The 17,416-nt window shown below is 37.5% G+C and overlaps 1 protein-coding gene across 9 annotated transcripts in view; it reads left to right on the top strand.

Moving 5' to 3' along the window:
• NCOA2 (nuclear receptor coactivator 2) overlaps positions 1–17,416 on the top strand; it is a 361,979-nt gene that overhangs the window by 283,201 nt on the left and 61,362 nt on the right. For all 9 annotated transcript variants that reach the window (XM_043988572.1, XM_043988593.1, XM_043988540.1 and 6 more), the window contains 5 exons: positions 4,449–4,552; positions 8,283–8,460; positions 10,942–11,130; positions 13,014–13,115; positions 13,200–13,343. In XM_043988572.1, the coding sequence (XP_043844507.1) occupies positions 4,449–4,552; positions 8,283–8,460; positions 10,942–11,130; positions 13,014–13,115; positions 13,200–13,343 (717 nt within the window). The remainder of the gene's footprint in view (positions 1–4,448; positions 4,553–8,282; positions 8,461–10,941; positions 11,131–13,013; positions 13,116–13,199; positions 13,344–17,416) is intronic.

Below are 17,416 nucleotides of genomic sequence, written 5' to 3'. Positions count from 1 at the left end.
TTTTCTGATTAGTTGCTTTTGTTGTGAGATGCCTCATGTTTTCTTTTTTTTTTCCCAGTCCTTTGACTTTGCTTTAGTATTTCTTGTTGTCTTGTGGAGTCATTGACTTCTCTTTGATCCATTAACTTTTCAAGGAGTTTGTTGCTTGATCAAGATTTTATACTTCTTGTGCCAAACTATTTCCAATTCTTCCATAACTCTCATTTGTTTTCCAATTTTTTCCTCTAGTGCTCTCATTCTGTTGACAAAAACATTTTAAATTCTTGCTTCATTTCTTCCAGAAAATCTAATTGAATTTTTACCCAAGCTGTGTTTTACTCTGAGCCTTTGCATTAATTCTCTTCTGAGTTTGTGTCTTGAGCAAACCTGTCACCCTCATAGCTTTTTATTGTAGGATTTTGTTGTTTGCTTGCCCATTTTCCAGCCTACTTTCTGGCTTCAGACTGGATTTTAAGGGCAACCTCTTTGTGTACTTCTGGAGGGTAGGTGTGAGCTGGGCCTCCTGCTACTTTCTTGGAGTATTGAGTGTTATGTTGTTCCAGGCTCTCAGAGAGAGCTTTGACTTGTCCCCACCAACAAACTTTTGGTGTTCCCAAAGTAGGCTGACTCAGGACAAATTCCAATTGCCCTCCACCTGATCTGAGCTCTACAAATCTTTGACTGCTGCTGGACTCAGCCATTGCCAGTCAGCTAGGAAATTCTGCTGCTCCAGAGTGACAGAAGTGGAGTCTCCTCTTTAGTCTGGAATTCTTCACCTAGTTATTCTTCTTCAGGCTTCAGAGCCACACTGCTGTTGCTGTTTTCTTCTGAACCTGTTCTTTTTTTGGTACACCATCTAGGCCTTCCTATCTTGGAACACCAGCCCTGAGAGGAGGTCTCATCAGTCTACTCTGGATCTGTAACTTGGAACTGGATAGTATGGGACAAAGCTGCCAGTTAGCACCTGGGCTTACCCTGGGAAGGGTGTAGAACCTCTGTTTTGTCCAGTCAACAACCTCTCCCTGAACCAGGCCCCTTTATCCTAATGTCCACATACCTCTCTGTCTCCAAATGCTAAGTTGGGATGGACAGTGACTTATTGTGACTTTGTCTTGGATTTTTCCACCAGGATTCAGTGTAGTATAATTTTTAAAATTCTTTTTTGGAGGAATTTTGTTAACAAATTCCATCTTTCTTCAGCTACCATCAGTTCTTCAGACTGATTTTAAAGTTCCTTTGGAATAGCAACATTTAGTACAGGGAAAAATAGATGTACTTAAAATACAGGTATATTTAGAGGTTGTCTCAGGTTGGTAAACTCATCATTTCTTCTTAAATTCCCTTGTCTCATATGTCCAGTCACTTATCAAATATTGACTTTCTACTTCTACAACATATCTCACATTGAATCCCTTCTCTCAACTAACACACCTTAGTTTAGGCCATTTTCACTTCTGATCTAGAATATTGTATTAGCTTTCAAACTAGTGTCTCTGCCTTGAGTGTCTCCTTAATCTAATCCACCTTCCAACACTGCTGCCAAAGTGATTCTCCTTAGGCATGGGCCTGACAGTATCATTCCCCTACTCATTAAAATCCAGTACCTTCTTCTTGCCTCGAATCAAATAAAAACTTCTCTACTTCATTTCTAAAGTCTTTCACAGCATGGCCCAACCTGATTTTCCATCTTTATTATACATTATTTCCTCCTTCCCACTCCACTCCGTGATTCCAAAATTCAATAAACTGGCTTTCTTTCTGCTTCTCAAAAGCAGCATTCTCTCTCAATAAATTCTAGTTGCTCCCTGTGACCTCCAGGATCAGATATTAAAACTCTCTCTTTGGCATTTAAAGTCATTTACAACTTGACCTCTCCTATTTTCAGTTTTCTTACTCTGTACTCCTCTCCACACACTTTATGGTCCGGTCACACTACTCACCTTGTTGATCTTCACAAAACACTCCACCTCACATTTCTGCACCTTTTTCTGACTGTTCCTCAGGTCAGGAATGCACTCCTTCCTGATTTCCATGCCCTAGAATGTATTTCTCCCTTCGAGACTCAGCTCTCTAGCATCCATAGATTTTGCAACCTAACATGTTCAAAACTAAATTCATCTTTTTCCTGAAACCCTCCACTCTTCTTAACTTCTCTGTTACTATATATGTTATGATATCACCATCCTCCCAGTCACCCAGGCTTGCAACTTAAATGTCATTCTCAACTCCACACTCTCTCAACCTTTACCCCCTCATCCAGTGTTTCCAAGTCCTGTCAATTCTACTTCTATGCCTTTTGTCATGTATGTGCCTTTCTCTCTTCAGACAAGGTCACTACCCTGGTTCAGGCCCCCATCATCTCTCCAGGATTATTGCAGTAGCTTTCTGATTGGTCACCGTTTCTCCAGTTTCTCAAAGTGATCTTCCTAAAGTGAAGGTCTGACCACATCACTCTCCCGCCCTTTTCGATAAACTCCAGTGGTTCCCTATCACCTCTAGGAGCAAATATAAAATCCTCTGTTCAGTACTTCAAGCCCTTCATAACCTGGCCCCTTTCTACCTTGCCAGTCTTACTCCCTTCCATGTACTATACAATCTGGAAATACTAGCTGCCTTGCTGTTCCTTGCATATGAACTTCCATCTCTCAACTAAGGATATTTTCACTCTTTCTCCTATACCTGGAATTCTCTCCATCCTCACCCCCCATTAGATTGATTTATTTGAGAGCAGGGACCATATCTGTGTGTGTGTGTCTGTGTGCGTGCTCACGCATGTAACACTTAGTACAGTGCCTGCTATTGAGTTAGGTTCCTAATAAATGCATCTTGATGACACCTCTCCTGAGTCCCTTCAACTGCTAATGCCTTCCCTTTCAAACTACTTTGAATTCAAAATTATTGTATAAATTGCTCTTCTGTTTCTGTTCAGTTCATTCTGCATTAGTTCATACCATCCCTTTCTACTAGAGGCATCTGAGTGGCACTTGCATCCTAAACATACCCTAAATTCCTTATCTCTTCCAAGGATGCTACAGTCTCAACTTCAAAATCATTTTAGACTCCTCCCCTTTCCCTTTACCCCATCAACCACCTCTTCCCATATTCAGTCCCTTGTTGTATCTTTTCAGTTTTCTCGTATCTGTCCCCTTTTCTTTACTTCCTGAGTCACCACCCTAGTTCATACTCTCATGACTTCTCAGCTACTACGGAAGCCTCCCAATGGGTCTCATTGCTTTCAGTTCACAATATTATCTATTTTCTACACAACTTCCCAGCTGATATTCTTAAAGCAAGTTCTGATTATGTCAGTCTTATTACTTAAGAACCGTCAATAGCTCCCTTTGTTTCAAGGATCAATTATAAACTCCTCAGATAAGCCCTTCACTGTATATGTCTATATTCTTGCCAAAATAACCTACCTGCTCTTCCCTCCTTGTGTCTCTCTTGGAATACCAAATTTCTTTCAAGGGTTTGCTCAGGGGACCCCTTCTAGGCAAGACCTTTTATGATTCTTTCCCGTAGTTGTTACTGTTCTCTTTTTCCTTCCTCTCCCAATTTCATATTTACTTTTGTTTACATATGTAAATGTAAGACTCTTGAGGGCAAAACCTGTTTCATCTTTGTCTTTGTACCCTCAGTTTCTAGCTCAGGGGTCTTACCAATAGTTTCTATCTAATAAGTACTTGTTGAATAACTACAATGACTTTATGATTGACTTGTTTTTTGAATAAAACAAAATTTTCAAATCAGGAAGGCAAAAGACTACTTTTTTTTCTTCATAACTCCCATTTAGGGACCTAAGAAAGATATTTACACCCTTCCCATAAAGCAGCAGTGGTGATGCAGAATTCTTTGAGTGCTTGGAAATGACAAAAGTCAGACCCCTCTTCACTCTACAAGAAATTATTGAGTGGCTTGGATGTGTCGGGGATCAGCTCTCTTCCAAGTTGTTCTAAATGTGACTAGAAATAGGAAAGGAACATAGCATTTTCAAGTAACAACTAATATATAAATTCTGTACTGGTCCTAAATTCCAATAGAAAACAAGGTACAGAACTTGCTTGCCTTTGAAATGTGACCTTATGTACCCTAGGCGAGTACTGTTCACTTCTAAACAGCACATCTTCAGTTTAAGTGCCTCTTGAATAAAGACTAATTGTGGCAGAATATATAGTGTTTTTGTGATCTAAAAAGATTCCTAGGAGGAACTAACTAGGTTGAAACCTCCAAACTTATTTTATGTGTGGCCTAAAATGGGATTTGAGTACCATAGTCAAGAGGTGAAAAGTTAATGCACTAGCTCCACCTCTGGCACAGTTGTCCCAGTTCAGTGGTGGTGATAAGGTGATTTTTTTTAATAACTGTCCACATCCACTAGAGGTTTGAAAAATCATTACAATAAAATATTCCTGGGTCATTTTATCCTTGAAAAAGTATTGTCATTTAACTCACTCTTATGTTTGTTGCAGAAAAAGCAGCAGCTGCCAATGTAGATGAAGTACAGAAGTCAGATGTCTCATCTACAGGTCAAAGTGTTATTGACAAGGATGCACTTGGACCAATGATGCTTGAGGTAAAATACACAAATTCTGTTTCTTTTTTTAATAATTTGGAGGCAGTGTTGCTAAGTTTAATTTCCAGATGAAAAGAACTGAAGTAAAATGTACACATTTAATTTTCTGTCATTTAGTAAGAACATAGTACTTTTGAAACCTTTTAATCTACTGGCCTATTTCTAGTAGTAGACAAATCTGGGGGTTTTTTTGCGGGGGAGGGGGGAGTTGTTTTTAAAGTAAATTGAAAAGCAGTATGAATTAGTTCCATGATTCTCAAACTTCTTGGTCATAGAACCCCTTGGTATTCCTACAAATTGTTGAGGCCTCCTCAAAGAGCTAATGCTAATGCAGGTTATAGTTATCCATATTTAGCATATTAGAATTTAAAACACCTTAAGAGTATTCCAAAAATAGTTCTGACCTCATGGGCCCCTGAAAGCGTCTCAGGCCCCTATTCATACTTCAGAAACAGCTGAAGAGAGAATAGAGGACTGTCCTGACAGGAAAATCTGGTTCAGGTCTTGCCTCTAACATATACTCACTGCTTACTAAGAGTTACAAATGAAATAGGAATATGTTTGCGGAGGGACTTTCCAGACTGGGAGTATCCCTACACTCCTGAGCTCACAGCTATGGCTTCCCAGTCCAAAGTCCCTGTGCCCACACTCCACCACCCTCTAAAAAAACAAAACCTAAAACCAGCAGGCATAGGCAGCACAATAATAAAAGCACTGAATTATGGATGTACGATTTAGCGGGGGGGGGGGGGGGGTTGGTTTTCTTTTTATGTTTGTTTTGGGCTTGTGCTGTGTTGTAGGCTGTTGACACTTGACACTTACTAGCTGTGTGACCCTAGGCAAAAGTCACTTAACCCTCATTGCCCGGCAAAAAAAGAAAGAGGGAATGGCTAGGTGGCACAGTGGATAAAGCATCGGCCCTGGATTCAGGAGGACCTGAGTTCAAATCCGGCCTCAGACACTTGACACTTACTAGCTACGTGACCCTGGGCAAGTCACTTAACCCCCATTGCCCCGCAAAAAAAAAGAAAGAAAGAAAGAAATGATATGTAGATTTTCTACTGCAGCCTTATTTTCCAAGTCTGTTTATATAATGATTTTAATTTTTTAACAATTAAATGGATTAGATTTTTGTATTCTTTGGAAACATGAAATCAGAGAATTTTAGAACTAAAAACTGACTTTGTCATATCTGGTCCCCTAATCTCTTCATTGCTACTTTTTATATCTGCCTAGTAGCTGATAATTACTAAGTAGCTGGTGGACATAAAAAAAATACTGCAAAGATGAGTTAACTAATTTTAGAGATATTTCTGTGTAGTATAAAATAATTTTTTAAATTATATTAAATTGGGGGCAGCTAGATGGCGCAGTAGATAAAGCACTGGCCCTGGATTCAAGAGCACCTGAGTTCAAATCCAGCCTCAGACACTTGACACATATTAGCTGTATGACCCTGGGCAAGTCACTTAACCCCTTATTGACCACCCCTCCCCCCCAAAATTATATTAAATTGGGGGCAGCTAAGTGGTACAGTGGATAGAGCACCAGCCCTGGATTCAGGAGGACCTGAATTCAAATTCAGCCTCAGACATTTGACATTTACTAGCTGTGTGACCCTGGGCAAGTCACATAACCCCAATTGCCTCACCAAAAAAAATTTTAATTTAATTAAAAAAAAATAAAATTCTATTAAATTGTCCGTTCTTGATTGTCATAATTTGGAGCTTTTCCTATGGCTTTAATTTTTTGAGAGGGTAGTTTGCTATTTACCACAATTTTTTTAATAGTATTTTATTTTTTCCAATTACATGTAAAGATAATCTCTTTCTTTGAGATGAAGTTCAAGCATCACCTTCTACATGAAGATTTTCCTATTCCCCTAATTTCTAGTGCCTTCCATCATTACCATGTACAGGATTACCTTTTATTTTTCTTTATTAATTCCTATATGCTTTTACATATAGATGTCTCTTCTAAGAAAATGTTAAGTCTCGTGGGAGAAGTGATTGTTTCATTTTTTTAACCCATAGTAGGTGCTTGCTTTAACCCATAGTAGGTTTTTTCTTGATTGGTGGACTGACCATAAGGCTTTAAGTCTCGAGTTCAATTCATTAATCACATAAAGCAGATTTCAAGATTGTAATTTACATTATCACATAAAATCAAGTCAGGGCTTTTTATTTTTGTTTTATTTATTTGTTTGTTTGTTTGTTGCTATTTCACAATAATCTTCTAAGATTTTGCCAAGCACCTGTATGGCAGGGGTTCCATACATTGTAAGTTTAAAAGCTAATGCTTGACTCCTGTGACTTATGGTTTAAATTTAAATCTTTCCTCCTGTTTACATGTCATAAATTGAACAGAGAAAAGGCTTGTTCTTGGTGAGCTATTCCCAGGCATAGATGCACAATCATGCTTGCATCATTAGCATTGTTGTTGCTAAGCAACAAAACTGAATGTCAGCTCTTTTTTTCTTAGGAAAGTATCTTGGTAAGCTTTTAAAAACACATGCTGTTTCAGGAAGTAAAACTGTTTCTTTCTTTTTTTAATCCATGGGATAAAAGCTATAAGAAGTAACACATGCTTTCAGAAGTAAACTACAGAATTTTAATTGTAAAAACTCTTTGAGTAGATGTCTGTAGCAACAAGTATGAAAAGGACACTTGGTATATTACTCATTGCCTGGTTTTCCTCTCTGTATCCTCCTTATCCTCCATATCACACATAAAGACATTCTATGCATTAAGTCTCTTCTCTGTCGGCTACTCTGAAATGTAGCTAACAGAACTGCCAGTCCTGTTAGCTTAGGCTATCTTCCCATAGATCCACTCCGAGTAATAAGGAATATTCATACGAGGCTCCTCAGTTTCCAAACTTAGGGAACGTAATTATTAGGCATACTAGGATTCATACCGTGTTTAGACAACATTGCTCACAACTGTGTCGACAGTTCTCTACGTTGAGTAGTTTGCTGTGACTCAAACCACCAATACCCAGTAAAAAAGAAAAAAAATCTCATAAATATAGTAAATTTTCCAACCACTTGTTACTATAATTCATCATGAATATGTTTAGCCAAGGGGCTCCATGCTGTAATGCTAATTAATTTTTTTTTTCAAACCATAGGAGCATGCGAAGACCATAACCTTGTATCTTATTGGTTTAGAAATGAATTCATTGGGGCAGCTAGGTGGCGCAGTGGATAGAGCACCAGCCCTGGAGTCAGGAGTACCTGAGTTCAAATCCGGCCTCAGACACTTGACACTTACTAGCTGTGTGACCCTGGGCAAGTCACTTAACCCCAATTGCCTCACTAAAAAAATAAAATAAAAAAAAAAGAAATGAATTCATTGCTCTCGGAAATATATGAGTCTCATTTCAAAAATACAAATGAACACATGAATTTAAGCTCATATTCATCATTTTGTAGAAGATTAGGAAAAATTAGTGTTAATCATGTAGCCCAGAATAAGGCGAGCCTCAATTAATTCCTCTCCCACTTTAGTTTTGTGGAAATGGCATCTGTATATTTCAACTAGTAAAAATGTGTTAATTGGTTCCATATGACTTAATGAAAATTAAGGGTCCAGGGGGATAGTTAAAGGAAATGTTCCTTTTCTATGAAAGTGTGAATTGAGTATTTCACTTGAAGAGCAAACAGTTGTACATTTCTTAACAAGTACACGTGACTTTACAATGCTATTAACAATTTGTCCTTCTCTTGTAGGCCCTTGATGGCTTCTTCTTTGTAGTGAACCTGGAAGGTAATGTTGTATTTGTTTCTGAAAATGTGACACAATACCTAAGGTATAACCAAGAAGAGCTGATGAACACAAGTGTATACAGCATCCTGCATGTAGGGGACCACGCAGAGTTTGTAAAAAACCTGCTACCAAAGTCTTTAGGTAAAGTCTATCTTTTTTTTTTCATTTTCTTTGTTGACTGGAGTTTAATAAAAATATTTACAATGGCAATTGGTAAAAGAATAATCATAGAAATTATTGCATTTAAAGTATATGCCTGAGGGGGCGGCTAGGTGGCGCAGTTGATAAAGCACTAGCCCTGGATTCAGGACTACCTGAGTTCAAATCTAGCCTCAGACACTTGACACTTACTAGCTGTGTGACCCTGGGCAAGTCACTTAACCCCCATTGCCCCGCAGAATAAACAAACAAACAAACAAAAAATTTCTCCAGGCATGTTCCATATATTGTAATTTAGAACTTGCCCTTCATTCAGGGGGCAGCTAGGTGGTACAGTGGATAGAGCACTGGGTCTGAAATCAGGAAGGTCTGAGTTTGACTCTGGCCCCAGACACTTAACTGTGTGACCCTGGGCAAATCACTTAACCCCTATTTGCCTCTTTTTACCGTCTGTAAAATCGGGACACACTGGAGAGGAAATAACGAACTACCCCAGTATCTTTGCCAAGAAAACCTTGGACTTTGTCACACAACCAAACAACAATAACTTCATCAGAACATCTTAATATGTTCATAATAATATGTTCATGTATATCATCAGGGAATTAAATGGGTTAGGGTGGGGATGGAGAGGGGGGTTGAGTTTATCATCAAATTGCTTATCCTCCAGGGCTCGTAGCTAATGGGGCATTTTCTGCACACTCTTTGTCTATTTTAAAAGTCCTCAAAAAGAGAGAGAATGGGACTTCTCAATCTGAAACCCTACTCTTATTTGCACCATGCGTGTAACTGTATGTTTCTGTTTTTTAATAGTCTTAAGAGACACATCATCTTTATTTACTATGAACCCTATAATCTTAAACAAACTGCTTGATTTTAGCTCACTCAGTTCTTTCTGAGCACCCCAAATATCAGCTTGCTTGCCTCGTTCTCCTCTCTATCTTGCTTTCTGATTCATTCTACTATTGTTTCTGAGTTGTTTTCCAATAAATACATGATCATAAAAAGGCTATATTTAAACGTGGGTGCTATAAAACATGGCTACAAAATGACAGAACTACTGATCCAACTTGCAGAATTGTGGGGGTTTTTTTCCTTTTCACCTAGACTGGTGATGCTAAGAACTTATTCACAGTTTTAAAAGTGGTGCCTATTTTAAGACAGAATAAGGTCAAGACTCTTAGTTATCAAATGCTGCTATTTGGGGGTTTGCTAAGGTGTTTATGATTGGTCTTTTCGGTTGCTATAGCATGCACAGAGGAATTCCTTTTCAATTACTTGATTTGTTAGCATTTCCTTTTGTATCATAACCCTTTGTTAATTGTGACTAAAATAAATATTGTAATAAATACATGCATTTCAATGAAATTCCATCTCTCTTTTAGTAATTGAATAGGGAATTAAGATTGCTGGTTTCTAATAAGTAATAGTTTCAGGTATTGACTATTATTTCTTGAATTTATCTCAAGACTTAAGCACATTAATTTACCCTTGTAATACTTCTTGCAAGCTATTCTCCTTGCCTCTTTTTTAAAAAACGAAAATAACACAGAAGAGGGAAATTATAATAGTGAGAACTGTGAGGTATAGTATTTGTTCAATCTATTGATCACATGAATTGCTATGTACCTACTCTATGCCCACACTGTGCTGGGACAAAAGATTCTTCAAGAAGGTTACTTTTGGCTGGGAGAATGGGGGTTGGGTGGGGATTGATTGAGGAATAAGGACAAGAGCACCCAGAGAAAAATAGAAGAGCAAACATTCAATCATTTGGTACAGGTTATGTAAGTTTTATATAAGTTCAGAGAAGAGAAAGGTAAATGTGACCTAGTGATGAGCAAAAGAACACATTTTAGATGGGAACAGGAAGAAGCAAAGGAATAAATGTTCAGATGCACATAGAAGGAGATAGTGGGAGACTTTATTTTAGTGGTGCCTTTGCACTAAGCAGTTGACAAATAAGGACTTCACTGTCCTGTTTCACAAACAACAATGGCTTCCATTATACCAAGTCCAAACTCCATGAATAGGTATTGCCAGACAATAGAAGTTCTTGAGTGGAAGAATGACACAATATTGTTTAAGGAAAATTTGTCTGGTTATTATCTATTTATCTGTAAAATAGATTGGAGCAGTGAAGGAAGACCAAGAGCCAGGGATACATGTCAGGAAGCTGTTATTGGACTCTAGGCAACAAATGATGGGGGAGGGAGTGCTGGTAATGATATGAAAATTGGAATGGAGAATTAGAGACAAAGCCAAGAAAAAATGTGCATGGCTTTCTGAATCAAGGGGAGAAGAAAAGATGTTACTATAGACACTTTGAAAGGACTATCCTTTGGAATTTACATTTAATTCATATCTGTTTTACTAATTAAATAACTGAATATTTGTGAATCTAATGTTAACATATTTTAAAACACTGGGATTTTGTTTTGCTTTGTTCTTTGGTCTTACTAGTTAATGGGGGACCTTGGTCTAATGAAGCTCCCAGACGGAACAGCCATACTTTCAATTGTCGGATGCTAGTAAAACCTCTAACTGATTCTGAAGAAGAAAGTCATGATAGCCAAGAAGCACATCAGAAATATGAAACTATGCAGTGCTTCGCTGTTTCTCAACCAAAGTCCATCAAGGAAGAAGGGGAAGGTAGGGCAAAATGTTGGAGGAAGCCTATACTGGGCATGTTTTATGTACATTACACTGTTCTTTACATCCCAGGAGTCTAAAAATAATGTATATAGCTAGAAAAACTTAAGAGGATTTTCTCATTTGCCCTTTTCTTCTAGTCTCCTTATATTACAGTTATAGAAAACCTATATAAAAAAAAAAAGAAAGGGGGCAGCTAGGTGGCACAGTGGATAGAGCACTGGCCCTGGAGTCAGGAGTACTTGAGTTCAAATCCGGCCTCAAATACTTAACGCTTACCAGCTGTGTGACCCTGGGCAAGTCACTTAACCCCCAATTGCCTCACTCTAAAAAAAATTAAAAAAAAAAGAAAACCTATATAAAGCCTTAAAGAATGTTTCAAAAATCACTTTTTCAGGGGCAGCTAGGTAGCACAGTGGATAAAGCACCGGCCCTGGTTTCAGGAGTACCTGAGTTCAAAGCCAGCCTCAGACACTTGACTAGCTGTGTGACCCTGGGCAAGTCATTTAACCCCCATAGCCCCACCAAAAAAAAAATCACTTTTTCAGGAGCAGCTAGGTGGCTCAGTGAATAAGGTACCAGCCCTGCATTCAGGAGGACCTGAGTTCAAATCCAGCCTCAGACACTTGACACTTACTAGCTTTGTGACCCTGGGCAAGTCACTTAACCCTCATTGCCCTGCACCCCCTCAAAATCACTTTTTCACAAGTTAAAAATTTTGTCTTTGTTACTAATATTTTTGTAGGTGAAACTTAACTATAGATATATTGTGTTTAAAAATAAAATTACAGTTATGCTACTTTAAAAATTAAATTATGTAGACTGATAGATGATTTCTATTTAATGTAATTGTAAATAATCACTACTTTTCTCTTATTTTAGTTGTAGAAAAGCAACAAAGCAACCAGTTTTTAATTGAGGTTTTAAATACAAACATTTCCTAAATACAACTATCAGAATATTAAGGAAAAAAAAAGTTCACATATTCCAGGTTAAGAACTCCTGATCAGAGATATATTACAGCATTGTAAATGTTGCATAATTAGAAATTTCTGATCAGTTGTGTTCCAGTCACTTTATAGGCATGTAAAAAGGAAATAGTTATTTTCATTTCCCTAATTTAAAATACATACTGCATTTTAACATAACCAAATGTTACAGAGGGATATGAAAGGATGCTGTGGGTACCACTTGTATCTTTCATCAAACAGGCCTTGTGAATCTATATTACATGGAAGTGTGTTCTTAGTCTGTAGTAAATAATTTGTTTCCAAACTAGCCATATTTAGATCACTTGAATTTTTTTGTGATTTATTTAAAAATAGAAAAATCCCTATAAAATTTTAAGTAATTTTCTGTCCTTTTTGAAGCAAATCACATTGAATATTTTGATTAACTAGTTAAAATAAGAAAAAACTCTCCTTCCTTAAAAAAAAATAATCCATGTGGTCAATCCTACACTAATGAAAGGATTCAACAATAACATTGCATTTCCCATTCTGGATTGTCCCCTTTAGTGCCTCCTCAGTCTTCTCAGTCAGGCCCTTCCTGCTTCCCACTTTTAGAAAGAAAAAAATTAGGGGCAGCTAGATGGCGCAGTGGATAGAACACCGGCCCTGGAGTCAGAAGTACCTGAGTTCAAATCTGGCCTCAGATACTTAACACTTACTAGCTGTGTGACCCTGGGCAAGTCACTTAACCCCAATTGCCTCACTTAAAAAAAAAAAAAAAAGAAAGAAAAAAATTAGTAAATGAAAATGATACGCTTTGTATCACTTTTTCCTTCAGTAATCTAAATAGTTGTGTTTTCATTAGTGTATCCATGTTTACCTGTTTCACCAAAAAAATACTGATACAAAAGGCATATATTTGTTTGCTCTAAGATTTGCACTCCTGCTTGATTTGTGTGGCAAGAAGAGTTCCTATGAAGGAAAGGCCAGTTCTTCCCTCATCGGAAAGCTTTACTACTCGCCAAGATCTCCAAGGTATGTAACTATATGCATAGTTTTAAAAACAGCTGTTTCCCTTTAGGGGGGTGTATTGATGACACTTAATGTGTTTGTGTATAGGCAAGATCACTTCACTGGATACTAGCACCATGCGTGCAGCCATGAAACCAGGCTGGGAGGATTTGGTAAGAAGATGTATTCAGAAATTCCATGCCCAGCATGAAGGGGAATCTGTATCATATGCCAAGAGGCATCATCATGAAGGTAAACCTCTTTAAATCACATCAATTTCTTCTTGAATCTGACTCTGTTTTATGTACAATTTAAGGGAGGTCACCAGGGAGAGAGAATTCCTTCACAAACAACGATTCTAAAGTGGAATTCAGGGCTGCTTTTGATTGTTCTCTATAATGTATAGTTGGGCACAGTCCTCAAAACGAAACCTGAAATCAGAAGATACTGTAAGCAGGAAAAAAGTAATCAGGTTATGGTTGATCAGTAGAGCCAAGTCTGGGAAGCAGGGGAGAAGAACTGGAAGAATGTTCTACAAGAAGGCTGAAGAGGAAGAAATGATCATTCAGTGTTGGGTCAGAGGAAAGGAGTCAGAGCAAACACATCACAAAATTAAAGTCTGTTGTATCTGAGAGTAAAACATGGGGAAATCGAGAAATACAAAGTGAAATGTTCCTAAAATTGGGTAAAATACCAAAAGGAGCTCAGGAGCTGTGATCCCCAGAGCTAGATGCAGAACCTGTTTTAGTGCAGTTTCTTTACTGAGATTTCCACAACATAATCAGTTTCATGTTATGTACTTGACTTTAAGAGATCAAAGTTTAAAAGAAGGTGGGGGGATGGGAATAAACATTTCTTGAGCACTATATGCCAGGCACTGTGCTAAGCACTTTACAAAGAGTATTTTATTTGATCTTCATAGCAACCCTGTGGGGTAAGTCTTGTTATTATCCTCATTTTCCAGTTAAGGCAACTGAGGCAAACAAGTTACATGATTTGCTTAGGGTCACACAGCTGTTAAATGTCTAAGGCTGGATTTGAACTCAGGTATCTACTTATCTATAAGACTATCCTCCTAATAGTTTTACAAACCCTAATTTAGTTTATTTCCATTTAAAAAATAAATTTACTCAGTGATTGATGTATTATATATATGAGTAAAATATTTTTCTTTTTTTTTTAGTAGATAAATCCAAGTTTTTTAAGGTGTTTTAGGCTAAATTTAGTTCACACTTCTGTGAGGTGATAATAAAGTTCAAAGAAACAACAACATACAATTTTTATTTGTTAGTATTTAAAGGGAAATATCATATGCTTCTGTTTTTCCTTTCTTAGAAATTTGGTGAATGGGCAGGCTGAAGGGATACAATTTGTCACATAGAATCCTAGCACAAGGGGTAGCTAGGTGGCACAGTGGATAAAGCACCGGCCCTGGATTCAGGAGGACCTGAGTTAAAATCCGGCCTCAGACACTTGACACTAGCTGTGTGACCCTGGGCAAGTCACTTAACCCTCACTGCCGCCCCCCCCCCCCCCAAATGTCTTTGAGAATCCTGGCACTGGCTGAGTCTCCAAAACTTTGACATTGTGCTTCACAATTGAAGTTTGCAAACTCTTTCTTCAGCCTTGATAATTTACTTAAACTGAAATTCTCCTAACTGTTGGGAATTTAACTTGCCTTGATAAATGCCTGTATGCATATGTACTCTCCTTTTTTTAGATCATTTGTCAAGACATACATGCCATAGTAGATTCTCACCCATTTTCCTTTATTTTTTCCCTTTCTACTTGTGTAATATTTTCAAGAAGTATGGAAAAGAAAATTGAAGGAGTTTCAGTTTACAGAGAACTAAAATAAAATGGGAATCCTAGTATTCAACATTTCACAAAAGCCTTTTCACAGTTTAGAAAATTACCTTAACCACTGGGCAGTCATATTCCTTTGATTGTTAATGGACAAGAATTAATGTGACATCAGCTTCACAGACTTTATTTAACTCAGTGGCTCCTTTCATTTCAAAGATATCACTGATTTGACTAGACAGTTTTTCTCTTTAACGAAACTCCACATGCAGAAATCAAGATTAGATTATTTTCTTTTTAAAAATGATTTAATAGAGTGCCTCCTTTAAACGTGGAACTCCTATTATGTACTTAAATATGTGTTTTAAAATAGTATCCATGTAGCAGAAATGTTTGGAAGTAAGAGAGAAAGTAAACTAAATATTAGAGACACTAGTCTAATAAAAGTCAATTGGAAACAAGGATAACACTATCTGGAATTGCAGAGTAATGAGAAAATATTTCAATTACAAAAATTATATTTACATCAGCTTTTTGAGAATATAGCTATTACAGAGGAACTTGAAATGACCAGTTCCGTAGTGTCTATTCCCATCCCCAATTACATTATGGTAGGGTACATTCATAAAACAAGATAATTGAGTTATGTTCTCTCGAAACAAAATCTCTTTCATAGTATATGGAGCAACTTTTAGTACAGTACAAAAACCACTTCACACAAAAATTTAGGACTGTGTGTAGTCCTTAAATACCATAATCAGTTGAACCCATTGGAGAAATTTAGTTAAGACAGTTGCCCAGAGTAGAATTTTGTATTACCTGAGGCGGGATTCAAACTCATCTTCCTAATTCCATGTCAGAAGTGACAAAATGGGAAGTCAGAATTGCATTTGTAAAGTACCTGAACTTTATTTATAGGTCCTAAGTACTTCACAAACTTCACTTTGACTTCCCATTTTTTTGGGGGGGGCGGGGCAGTGAGGGTTAAGTGACTTGCCCAAGGTCACACAGCTAGTAAGTAAGTGTCAAGTGTCTAAGGTTTAAACTCAGGTCCTCCTGAATCCAAGGCCGATGCTTTATCCACTGAGCCACCTAGCTGCTGTCCATTTGGTCATTTGTGACCTAGAATTAGGAAGACTTGAATTTGCATCCTGCTTGTGACCCAGGGCAAGGCAACTTAACCTCTGAGCCTCAGTTTCTTCATCAGTAAAAAATGAGAGTTGGAACTGGATGGTCTCAGGTCCCTTTCAGCTGTAATTTTATGATCCTCTGACAGTATTGTTGTTTTGCAAACATGCTTGGATTTCTCTCTGTGTTCATCATTTGATGCATGTAATCAGAACCAGATGATAAATATGTATGGAAAAATAAGACCAGTCTCTGGAAACTAAGAAAAGACTAGGTGGTAAAGATAGGTGGTATTCTGGGTTGAAATATACTTTTTTCTTTAGTTGTCATGGTTAAAAAACCAAAAACTGCAAAAATCAATCCCAAAATTATTTTGAAAGAGCTTCTTTATTAGCATAGAACTTTAAAAAAAATTATCCTGATGGTGAAAACACTAGATGAAGAGTCTAAAGGTAAAAATATTTATATATCATAATAGTCTTTCCCCCATTTTTATAGCTTTCTATTTAGATGTATTCTTTTCTTCTGAAGAGGTTCTTATAAATATTTAATCTTTTTTACTACCTCATCTTCTAACTACAAAAATAATACTCCTAGCATGGGCAAAAATAGGGGCTGTTATGAATTAAAAGAATTTGCTATTAATTAGTTAATAAGTGCCTCCTATATGCCAGGAATTGGAGGAGGAAATGGCAAATCACTCTAGTATCTTTGCCAAGAAAACCCCAGTCATGAAGAGTTGGGCATGACTAAAAATGACTGAACATATGCCAGGAACTATGCTAGAAGCTAGAGAATAATCAAGATAAAAGTGGGGGTTTTGTTTTTTTGTTTGTTTCTTAAATCCCTGCCCTTAAAGAATACCAGCCATACCTGATACTAGGCATTCTCAAGACTGGTAGATTACTATTTGCCTTGGGAGGCAAAAGCTAAAAGAACAAAAATAAGGGACTAGAAAATACTTTCTAATCCTGCCATGTATCACAGTCATGAAACTTTACGTTTTTCAAAAGGGAAAGTTAATGGGGAAAAAAATATTTTACGTTTAGGCCTAAGGATATTTTTAGTCAAGCAAGGATCCACATGCCCATATTACCAGGTTCTTTGAAAACTGAGCCTAACGGATCTCTTGGGTTCTGAGTGTCAGTGGACTCGGCCTTTAGTGTGTCCAAACTAAGTTCAACATTCATATAGTGATGCCCTTCTAGGAATGGGGTGGGGGGAGGGGGGATTCATGAGACCAAGTTTTGCAAAGGGGGCAAACTGGCCCAAGTGGGAAATGGAATAGTCAATGTTTCTGTGTTGATCAGTAGAGGGATCGGGCATGTGAGTAGCCCCAGCACTTCCATTCTGCAAGAGATATGGAGACCTAGGTTTTAAAAAAATAAACGAAT

The sequence above is a fragment of the Dromiciops gliroides genome, chromosome 1 (genome assembly GCF_019393635.1).
Source record: "Dromiciops gliroides isolate mDroGli1 chromosome 1, mDroGli1.pri, whole genome shotgun sequence".
In the NCBI taxonomy this organism is placed as follows: Eukaryota; Metazoa; Chordata; class Mammalia; order Microbiotheria; family Microbiotheriidae; genus Dromiciops; species Dromiciops gliroides.
The sequence above is the reverse complement of the archived record's forward strand: the minus strand, read 5'-3'. Positions and strand labels throughout refer to the sequence as shown.